The 12,167-nt window shown below is 42.1% G+C and overlaps 1 protein-coding gene across 1 annotated transcript in view; it reads right to left on the bottom strand.

Moving 5' to 3' along the window:
* The window catches only part of AEBP2 (AE binding protein 2), an 85,158-nt gene that overhangs the window by 69,422 nt on the left and 3,569 nt on the right, over positions 1–12,167 (bottom strand). The window contains exon 2 of the mRNA XM_004713783.3: positions 5,329–5,562. Coding sequence (XP_004713840.2) covers positions 5,329–5,562 — 234 coding nt within the window. The remainder of the gene's footprint in view (positions 1–5,328; positions 5,563–12,167) is intronic.

Here is a 12,167-nt window from a genome sequence, read left to right as displayed (position 1 = left end):
TAACAGTTGTATGAGCCCCTAATAAAATGTTTAAAAAAAAAAAAAAAGAGCTTTAAGAGCTCTCAATAAAGTGATTTAAAAAAAAGAGTCAATTCATTTAACTTGTGAAGGGAAAAGCAAAAAATAAATAAAATGATGCGGTTCTAAAAGACTAGAAATCAAACCACAAAGAAGTCCTCCAGCTGCAAGAGTCAAACTTGAAGACTAAAATGAGCTCTCATAGAAGTGACTTTATGGAGAAAATGGGTTTTGTTTTGTTTATGGCTAATTTTCTTTTAAAAAATGAAAGAACTGCATAATAAACACACGTATACCTACATAGATTTATAGATTATGAAAGTTCACCATATTTGCAGTGTGTGTGTGTGCCCCAAGTCAGGTGTACACATTGCTATACTGCACACATCTCCTAAGGACAAGGTCACTCCATAACTGGATGCCACTACTTTCAAATTTAATTTGCTGAAGTATTAACTACAGACAGGACCTCTTCTTGACTCCCTTAGGAAACATCTGATGAGAAGCTAGATGATATTCTACCAGCCACGATTCACAGACCAGAACCTGTCTATCAGCCAGCAGTTCATTATGGGACTGAAACCAGATAAGTAGCAATGTAAATTTTTATACATTTTTATACCAACTTGAAAGAGTAAGTTATCAATGTCTTCATTTTATTTGAATTCATGATCAGCACCCATGGAAATAGCAGTGAAGAAATCAAATGGTGTATTACATTGGGCACATCTGCTGCAAAAGTGTTAAACAATGATGTCGCTCTTGAGTACTCAGATAAGCCAGATCCCCGAAACAAAAACCAAGCTCACTTCCATCAAGTTGGTTCTGACTCACAGTAACCCTATACAGTATAGGGTTTTCAAGCCTGTACATCTTTATGGGAGCAGACAGCCTCCCTTGGAACAGATGGTGAGTTTCAAAGACTAACCTGTACTTAACAGCCCAAGACTAACCCACCAGGATGCTTTGCACCTGGTCCAAACCATGATATTTTCAATCACTGTGTATGCATGTGAGTAAGGAAAAGACTGAAGAATTCGTGTATTTGAATGATGGTATTAGCTATGAACACTGAGTATGCCATGAACTGCCAGAACAGACAATTCTGTTGGAAGGACAAGCAAAAACATGGATCCAGGAATGGGTTTGGGTCTGGCACTAAATCCTAACTCAAACTGAAGAACAATTAGCTCTTATATCATGGCCCTGCTCAATACTCACCCTCAGGAAGAGGACACAGAAGATATGCGTGCTATAGCAAAATGCGGTGAAATAATTAGTTGGTGCCCGCTATCAGACAAAATAGTATCTGGGATCTTAAAGGCTTGTCTCCAAACAAGCAGCCATCTGAGATGTCAACTAAATCCACATGGAAGAAGCACACCATCATCAACCACTGCAGGAATGGAATCCATATAATCCAAAGTCAAAGGAAGGATTAGTCTCAGAGCCTAACTTGTGCGAATCCGGTGTGAAGATGGTGGGTGAGAGTGGGAGCATAAGACTCATTTGTGGCAGTAGGTAGGAAATAAGCCTCCGGAGAACTCCCCGTATCTAAAATTGAGGGATGGGAGGAAAGTGGAGAGTAAACAGAGTGCTTGGGAGAGAGGAGTATAGACCAAAGGCATAAATCTGACTTGAACAGTTAAAATTGTCAGTGGATCCCCCCTATGATGCAGATTGGATCTGGTCTGGTTTCCAAATTTTTCTGCACTTTAGGTTTGTATTGTTTTGCTTGGTTTTTGTTTGTTCATAGTAGAGGGTATCTCAGAGGTGCTTTTCAATGGAGGTCACCCTCTTGAAGCTGTGTTATGTGCTTTTCCATTTCTTGGTCTATGAAACCCAGGATGAACCTACAGAGACAGCAAGTAAAATAAGAGGGGAAGGGGGAGGGTGGTGTACAGTGGTTGCAGTGGGGTAAAAGGGAGACCATGTCAAGGAGACCATGTCGAAAAGAATGTTGAAACCTGACTGTGGTAGCAATTGTACATTCTACTTGATGTGATTGAAATATGGAATGATATGTTCTATGTATTAAATAATTTCAACTAATAAACAAAAGCTTTTGGAAAACTTGGAAATTGTAGCATTGGAAATAATGAGAGGTTCAAGCATTAAAAATAAAATAGACTGCTCCTTATTAGACTGGATGATGACACTTTATCTAGTGCTTTGGCTATTTTATCAGTCCCTGGAGAATGACATCAGGCTTGGTAAAGTATAAGTTCAACAAAAAGAGGAAAACCCTCAATGAAATGGATTGCTTATGACTACATCAACGGGCTCAATCAGAGCAGCAACTGTGAAAATGACTGAGGCTTGGGCAGTCTCGCCTTCAGTTTGCTGAGTCAGGACCAACTTAATAGCACCTGACAACAAATCTAATAAAAAATCAAGGCCTGTATAGTCTCATGTTACCATTTCCCTAAAATTTCATAATTCTGGATTTTATAAAAATATCACTTCTTTGGAAATTTAAAAACACATCAAAAAGCCATTACACATTGAAAATCACCATCCTTCCAACTTGGAGGAACATGATTCCATACGTAAATATAAATCAACCAATAAAATTCATTGCGTATGTCTGTTACAGGACTGGGAGTGTTATACAAGCCCTTTAATCATAGGACTCATAGGGTCAAAGTAGCAACACTCGTTTCACGCGCTCTTCTACTTATCAAGATGCTAACATAGTCATGAGACTTCCAACTCCCAGCAAAATGCATCTGAAACTATTTGTAACAACTCCTGCAGTAGGAGCTGTCACTATCATGTGCTCACCCCAGCCCCCCCGGCCCCACTACCCCTGCAGGCTCATACCAGGAGCTGTGATACAAACAAACCAAAGTCAGGGTGTAGTAGAGTATAAACAGAGATCTTTGTATTGATCTCTATTAGAGAAACGCCCAAAAGAGACTGCAGATGCTCAATATTATGTAGTTTTCAGCGAAACAACTCTTAATGATTTTGTCTCCTGTAAGGTCTCCGGCATACTTTCCTGCTGTCTAGATGGGTGAGATTTGCCCCAGGCTGTATTAATTACTCCCCATCCAATGAGTCTTCCTCATAGGGCTTTCTCTTTCTAATTCTCTCTTCCACGGTAATTAATTTTCTTATAGGAAGCAGTCTCTGTCTTTATATAAAGAGTTTTCTTTCTGCCCATTCTCCTGTTTCTAGACAGGCCCAGACACGTTTGCACCCCAGCAACAGACTCAGTTTAAATTCAAACTGAGATCCCCACTATTCTACATGTGAGATACTATAGAAAACTTCTCTAAAGGATGCAGCTATTTCAGGTCCTGCACCTTTTTCTCCTTGTGTATGCTGGTAATGCCACGGTGAGCGGCACTGACAGCATCATGCCTGTTTATCTGATTAACTTGTAGTTGAAAGAAAGCATGAATGAAAACAGCTAACATTTTACAGGATGATAGGATCTTAAAACTGGAAAGAACGGGTCTCAGGGAGGAGATGAGCCAGTCAGGGTGCGATGTAGCAACGATGAGAAATACGACTTTCCTCTAGTTCCTAAATGTTTCCTCCCTGCTCCCACTATTATGACACAAATTCTACCTTGCAAGTCTGGCTAGACCAGAGGATGTACACTGGTACAGATAGGAACTGGAAATACAGGGAATCCAGGACGGATGATCCTACAGGACCAGTGGAGTGAGTGGCGATACTGGGAGGATAGAGGGTGAGTGGGTTGGAAAAAGGGAACCGATTACAAGGAACTATGTGTGACCTCCTCCCTGGGTGACGGACAACCGAAAAGTGGATGAAGGGAGATGTCGGACAGGGCAAGATATGTCAAAATAGCAATTTATAAATTATCAAGGGCTCGTGAGGGAGGGGGGAGTGGGGAGGGAGGGGAAAAATGAGGATCTAATAATGCCGGGGGCTTAAGTGAAGAGGAAATATTTTGAGGATGACGGCAATGAATGTACAAATGTGCTTTACTCAATTGATGTGTGTATGGAATGTGATGAGTTGTATGAGCCCCTAATCAAATGATTTAAAAAAAAAACTGGAAAGAGCTAGAAGCATGCAAGCTTTCCAATCTGGAGCGTGCCATCCAACCAAAATAAAACCATGTAACGATTATGGCTTTTTGAGTAAAAATCTGTCGATGTTACCATCTTAAAAACTGCACCTTTCCAGTCTAAGAAAGCCGTCAGATGCACCTGTATCCTGCTAAACAGTTTCTCATTTTGAATTTCACAAAATGCTCCCTATAAACTATAGGTGAAGAGGTAGGCAAAATGTGAAAGGAGATTACAAAAATGGTACATTTGGGGGCCCTATATGTATTTTATGTCTGATTTAATAACCAAATAATTTCATAAGCTGTTCACAACCCTCTGTTATTAAAATTGGATTTCTCAGATTAGCTATTGCAGTATACAAGTCACGGTACCACTTAATACTTGCTCCATCACGTCCCTGGCAGGGCAGGGGATAATCTAAATTATATTTCGTGAGTGAACCAAGAGTTGGTGAGGAAAAAAAGAAAGCAAAACTATTTTTTTACTCCATTTTTTCCAAAAACCTTTTTAACTCCTCCTTCTATAAAGTCTAAGACCAGTTTGGATAAATGAACTTGACTTGTAGATAACTGGAAGCCTAATTAAAGCAACCCCCTCCGCTTTACTTAAGGCACAAGTCTCCTTGGCCTCCATTTTGACTACGAATCTTACTCATGTTCTTATTTCTTCTCCCCTTTTGTCCTTCCTCGCATATTTACTTACTTCTGTGTCTACTTTCCAAGACTGACACGCATCTTAATAAATTAGCTTAAACTGTTTTCAAAATGAATCTCCTCTTCCTTTCCCATCGCCGCCATCACCTTTATTTGGTGGGCACCTGACCTCTCAGCCTTACAGGTACGTAGAGGCATGACTAGGTTCTCACCAATGAGCTCTGAGTAGAACAACCTCCTGATAAGGGACGGCGGCCTAGTGGCATTAAAGCAGCCTTAAGCTCGCATAGCAGGACCACACCCTGGGTTGACGAGGCTCCCACCGGGAGGGCAAGCTGGCCTCTACGGGACCTTGGGACCTCGTGGCGCAGTGCCACCTACCTCCACGAACTAACAATTCAGACTTTTGATGAGGGAGAAGGAAAAAACACAAGCTCTTATCTCGCTTAGGACTCTTTTAAATTGGCCAAATCACTCTCTTAATTAACACAGGTAAAATAAACTAAAAAAAAACATATTTCCTAGTTATCAGACAACGGAAGCTGCCGGGAGTAAAATCCTTCAACGGAAAAGGTTAGGCTCTAAGCAGAAGGTGGACCGGAACTTACCTTCCGCCCAGCACGCCCCAGAGAGAGCTGGCGGCGGCCTTCGCGCAGACTTATAGCCTTGAGGTGACCTCGGGGCGGAGCTACGCTGGCCAACCAGGCCCCGCTGGCCAATGGGGTCCCGCTGACGCGAAACGGCTCGCCCACTTGTGGGCGAGTCCTCTGCACGTGACCTCGGCCTCGCTCGGGATCCACCTCGGCCTCGCTCGGGATCCGCTCAATGGCAATGAGGGCAGCCTGCCTTTGTCTTTGTTTTCAGCCTGAGGCTTTCCACTCACCAAAAAACTCACTGCCATTGAGTCAGTGCCACTTTATAGCGACCCTATAGGACAGGGGAGAACCGCCCCTTTGGGTTTCCGAGACTTAACTACTCCTTCGTCTTCTTCCTCTTCGTCTTCTTCCGTCTCTTTTAGATCTTTTATGTATGTATTGTTAGTTGTGATTAATACATATATCAAATCATTCCATAGTGCATCACGTCCAGCAGAATTGTACATTTGCTACCACAATGCGTTTCCAAACATTCTTTTTCGAATGGCTTTTAAACACATGAGACTTAACTTTATATTTCAGCAGTTTTATTCGCAGGTAATTTACATGTCATATGATTCTATCATATCACGGAGACTTGTACGGTCACCTCCACATCACTTTTAGGAGACAACGTATAGTGAGAGTAGACAGCCCTGACATGCTCCGTGGTTTCTCACTGCGGACCTGGCTTTCTACTCTGCTGGGTGATTACCAACCTAAATGCATGGCCTCAGGCCGACCCTAGAGAGCAGACTTTAAGCACTCCCTGGGCTTTCTGGAGCAGCCGTTCTGTATGGGAGCAGAAACCTCAGATTCCCCCAAGGAACAGTTGATAGAGCTGAACTGCTGACCTTGCGGTAGCAGCCCAAAGTGTAACCCAAATTCCATCAAGGCATCTTGGCTAGGTTACTCCAAACCACTGCCATGGAGCGACCCTAGAGGACAGAGTAAAAGTGCATCGTCCAGTTACCCGGCCTTCAAATCTTTACAGAAGCAGAAATTATCTTTCTCACTGGGAGCAACTGGTGGGGTAAACCTACTGATCTTGAAGTGAGCAGCAACCCAAGCTGCTATTCAGTGTTCCCGGTGGCAGAATGGGTTACAAGTTGGGCTGCTAACCTCAAGGTTACCATCAAGGTTAACCAGCAGCTGTGTCCCTCAAGGAAGACGAGGCTTTCTACTTCTGTGAAGATTTACCGTCACGTAAATCCACAAAAGCAGCCCCACGCCTGTTCTATAGGGTCATTATGAGTCGGAATGTCTCAAAGTCAGGGAGTTTGGTTGGGTTTAGATCTATTTGTCTATATCTATATCTGTCTTCGTCATTGTCGTCTCTCTTCCACAACTCCCTACCCCCTTTATCAAGAGCACATGGCTGTCCATCTAAGCATGTTTGGTCAATCAAGTGTTAGATTCTTAGCATAGATAACAGTAGCTGTCCTACAGAAGGATACATTGAGTAAAAATTAACTCCCTACTTATAAATGTGTTACCATGTTGCACTGAAAATAAATCTTATTCCAAATTCTGCCACAAATACATTTATGAAACATTAATTAATTAGTAAGAAAGTACAAAATAACATATATAACCAGTTCTCTACGCTCCATGGAATTCCAGCTCTCTGTTGTTTAGGTAGACAAAGACCATGTATAAGAGATACCCTCTGAGGCAGGGTCGGGGCGAGGTCCCAGAGGCAGAAATAAGAAGAAAATGTCAGTGGGGCAGGAGGAAGGTAAAAGGAAGCAAAGCAATGGATAGAGGTATAAACATAGTGGTGTACATATGTAAATACCTTAATCCACAAAAATAGAGGTATTGGCCCATGTTCGGTAATACACTGAGGAAGGGGATGGACTTTGGGCCTCTGCTCATACCCTCCCTCAATACAAGAACACGTTGTTCTAACCAATCGTCAGTCTGAGATGTTCACCCTCCCGACAAAATTGCTGAAGACAAAACGGGTGCATAAGCAAATGTGGTAAAGAAGGTAGATGGTGCCTTGCTATTCAAAGATATAGCATCTGGGGTCTTAAAGGCTTGAAGTTTCACAAGCCATCATTCAGCAGTGAAGCAACAAGTCCACATAGAAGAAGCACACCGCTTGTGTGATCATGAGGGGTCATAGGGACCAAGTAATAGGCATCAGCAGACACATAACAAACAAAAGCATATTGTTGAGAACAAGGGAGGCTGGAGCAGAGATCCAAAGCCCATCTGTAGACAATGGAACAATCTTCCCACAGAGGGACCACAGGGAAGGGATGAGTCACCAGGGTGCAGTAAAGCTTCGATGAAACACACTAAATTCCTCTGGTTCCTTGAGGCTTCCTCACCCCCCACCACCCTGACCCCAGTGCTGCTTCTCAATTCAGACTAGACCGGAACATGTACACAGGTACAGAAAGGGATCGGAGCTCAGGAGACACAGACTCCAGGAACAGGAGTGGGAATAGTGATACCAGAAAGGTAGGGGGAAGAGGGGGAGAGGAAGGGAGAAAGCGGGAACCGATCGCAATGATCGACACATAACCATACACCCCTTTCCAGGGGGAAGAACAACAGAAAACATGGGGGAAGGGAGACAGCAGTTGGTGTGAGAGACCAAAATAATAACATGTACAATCTATCGAGGTAGGCGGGGAGGGAGAGAAAATAAAAAAAGAGTTGATACCAAGGGCTCAATAGAAAGTAAATGTCTAGAAAAGAATGAGGGCAACATACGCACAAACATGCCTGATTCAATTCATGTATGGATTGTGAAGAGTTGTACAAGCCCCCCGCCCCCCAAAGAGCCTCAAGACAGCTACAACAATATTTCAAAGACCGGATTCTGTATGCTCTACTCAATATCATAAAAATAAATAAATCCCAGTGTTTCAACACAAGGCAATTTAGGAATCAGGCCTCAGAGGCATCCCTAAGCCTTGCTATTTATGCAAAGTTAAAGTGTTTTAATCATTATGGACATTTCACAATTTCATACCTTTCATGTTACAATTTCTAATATTCACCATGCTATTTAACAAATATAAAACTCAACTTTTAGTATTCAGTATTCAGTCAAGTAATAAATCGTACAGACATGTAGATAGCACAAGAAATTATTTGCAGAAACATCCAGAGGCTGGATCTTCTTATATAAGGGAGCTACTCTTCACTTACTGACTACCTGGTTATCTGACACTTGTATTTACTGCAGGGGTAAAAAAATCTACTCTAGACTTACTTTTCACATTCATGATATATTACTGGCAGTAACAAACTCCAAAGTTTTCAGCAAAAGTAATGCTATGAAAGTTGAGGTTATATATCAGCATGATTCTCCGTGATTTGGCTGTTAGATAATGGTACAATTTGGCAGTTTGGTAATGATGTAATCATTCCCCATTTTGTTATCCAATACAGTCATTCTCCTATTTCACATAAATACCCAGTCTTTGGACCCTAATCATGTGCACCAAGTGAGGAGTGAGTATACTAGCTGATAACTATTGAACCAGATTTTGAAATTTTAATAGCGTATTAGCTGTCCCTTTATAAAATTAAGCCCTAAATTATGACACATACATTGTAATAGTTTGAATTGTGTCTCCCCAAAACTATGTGTTATAAATCCTAACCCCTGTACCTTTGGTTAGAAGCCTTGGTGGCAGAGTGCATTGTGGGTTGGGATGCTAACTGGAAGAGCAGCAATCTGAAAACATCAGCTGCTCCTCAGGAGAAAGGTGGTTTTCTACTCCAGTAAAGAGCGACAATCTCGGCAACACCCAGGGGGGTTGTACTCTGTCTCAATAGCGTCTACTCTTGCCTATAACTGGGAATCAACTTGATGGCAGTGAAGTTTTGTTTTGTTTTGAATTTGGGGCATAATCCCATCTGGGAATGGGCTTTCTTTGTTACATTAATGAGGCCGTATTAGAATAGGGTGTGTCTTAAACCAAACCCTTTTGAGATAAACCAAGCAGATTAAGAACAGAGGAACCAACTGGTGAGAAAGGATGTGTGCCACGCCACATGAGGATCACCAAGGAACAAGGCCCTTCCCCTGAGAATGCACAGAGAGAGAGCTCTCCCTTAGAGTTGGGACCCTCAATTCAGTCTGTCAGCTTCTGAAACTGAGCAAAATTCCGTTACAGTAGAACTACATAACTAAGACATACAGCAAACTGCCCTGTTATCGTTTGTTGCCATGAGTCAGTCCAGCTCTGGTGTTGCACAGTAGACCTGCTCCATAGGGTTTTCAGAGCTGTGATCTTCTGGAAACAGATGACCAAGTGTGTCTTCTGAGGCACGTGCGGTGGGTTCACTGACACACAGAGATGGGGAGGCAACTCTACCGAAGAAATATGGGTCTCTGAGTGACTTTGGGGATAGAGCGCTACATGCCAATCTAAACTGACCAGTTATAGGACGGAGAAATCAACTCCCATCTATTTCAACTACTACATTCTGGGGTCTCTTTTTTTAGCCTTTAATTAACAAAACTTTACCTTAATTTGATTCCATCATTTTACAGTTCCTCTCCTGCCTTCAATCCCCCATCTTGTATACTAGCTCCTTATTTTAGCTCACATATGTATATATATTTCTCTACCCAAAATTATGAATTATATTCTACTTCACCTCCCACACAGTGTTCTAGCCACTACGCTATGACATCCATTCTCACAACATGTTAAAAACTACTCTCAGTAAACCCATTGATTGCCAAATCTGGAGAATACTCCTTAGTTCTGGCCTTATGATTCCACTTGGATGCATTTCTTCTTTCCCCTTTCCCTCCTGGCCTCTCCTCTCTTGATTTCTGGGATACCACATCTATATTGCCTCACTTTCACGGTGTCTTCTTAATCTCCCTGGTTTTTAAACCTCAGTTGCCAAGTTTATTTCCTTGTCTGATAATCTTATTGTGCGTAGTCTTCCTGGTGAGTAGCATCCATTCTCATCACCCTGTCTTTGTCAAGAGCCTCCGAGATGTAACAGCTATTCTTGAGATAAACCAACAAACCAAAAGAACTAGCTAACATTCAGCCACTTCAAGAGATAGCATATGAGCAAAAACTAACAGTACCAAAGGAAGAAGCCCAAGCTCCGCTGGAGGCATCAACCAAAACAAGGTTCCAGGAATTGATGGAATTCCAATTGAAATGATTTCAACAAGCTAATGAAGCACTAGAAGCACTCATTTGTCTATGCCAGGAAATCTGGAAGATAGCTACTTGGCCAACTGACAGGAACAGACTCATATTGTACTCATTCCAAACGAAGGTGACTCAACAGAATGTGTAGATTATAAGACAATATCATTGATATCTCAGGGCAAATGTCTCGCTGCGAAAAGAACAAACAACTCTGTCTTGGAAGAAGTACATCCCGAATGCTCCTTAGAAGTGAAGATGGTGAGACTTTGTCTCACATACCTTGGACAAGTTATCAGGAAAGACCGGTCCCTGGAGAAGGCTGTCATGCTTAGTAAAGTAGATGGGCAGCAAAAAAGAGGAAGACCCTGGACATGATGGATTGACAGTGTAGCTGCAAAGATAGCCTCAACCATAACAATTGTGACGATGGTGCAGGACTACATGATGTTTTGTTCTGTTGCACACAGTGACCCTATGAGTCACACTCACTTGATGGCACTAAACACGAACAACAGGGACAGGAGGGAGGTGGTAGAGGGGAAGGTTAATGGTCATGGGGAACCACATTAATGAAGGGATCAACCCCTGAGATAATCCTTAAGCCTTAAAACAACCCTTAGATTGTGAGCTCTTAGAGACAGGGCAGGCCCACCACGCCCCTTCCAGGTCTAGCGCAGTGCCTTGCATCAAGTAGTTCAATAAATATCTATTCTGGGGGGAAAAAACTTAAAACATATACATTACTCAAAGTATTCTTGAAACCAAATAGTTTGCCTAGTAAAAATGGTCTGCTTTAAGGAGTATGCACTTTCAGAACTACTAGAAGGGATCAAATTGTAAGCTTAAAACTCACATAGGACTCTTAGGGTGCAGTGTGTGCATGGGGTGGGAGAACAACTCGCAAAAGGAAGGTCAGAATGTTTGCATAACTCAGATCAGTGTCACTTAATTGTACACGTAGAGACCTTTGAATCGGTGTATGTGTTATGCATTCCTAAAAACAAGTATAAGATTGAAAAAATGTGTTTCTAACATTCCTTATGATAATTAACAAACTTTTTGGTATAAATTTCAGTAAAGATCCTTCAAATGCTTGAGTAACCACCTGGGGAATATGGATTCCTGATTAGGGCACTTCAGATTCTAACCACTCCTGGAGTATGAATTCCTAATTAGGAAAGTCTAATGATGACTAATGTCCCCTAGAGTGTAGATTAAGTTAATTTACACACAAGTACATTATGCCATTTATAACAAAGTATTCCAAAGTACATGATAGCAGAGAGCGGTTAATAACATGGCAAGGACATGGTTGTCTAGAATCTCCCAAGTTTCACATCACCTCTTGTGACCACTAGTTGATTCCAATGCGTGGCACGCTCTCCTGTGTGCAGAGCAGAACAGAGCTCCTTAGGGTTTTTACCACTCTAACCTTTGGAAAGCAGACGACCAGGTTATTCCTCTGAGACACCTGTAGATGGTGTGTTAGTCCAGGCAGACTAGAGAAACACATTTATGGACACCCTCATGTGTATAAGAAAGAGCTTTGTATACAAGAGCAATTAAATATTGAGAAAACATCCCAGCCCAGTCCAGATCAAGTCCAGAAGTCCAATACTAACCCGTATGTCCAATACCAATCTATAAAGTCCTCTTCAGACTCAC

Source organism: Echinops telfairi, unplaced genomic scaffold (genome assembly GCF_000313985.2).
Source record: "Echinops telfairi isolate 266 unplaced genomic scaffold, ASM31398v2 ScPeMD7_21;HRSCAF=78, whole genome shotgun sequence".
NCBI classification, from domain to species: domain Eukaryota; kingdom Metazoa; phylum Chordata; class Mammalia; order Afrosoricida; family Tenrecidae; genus Echinops; species Echinops telfairi.
Note: the sequence above shows the minus strand (reverse complement) of the source record. Positions and strands in the feature narration are given on the sequence as shown.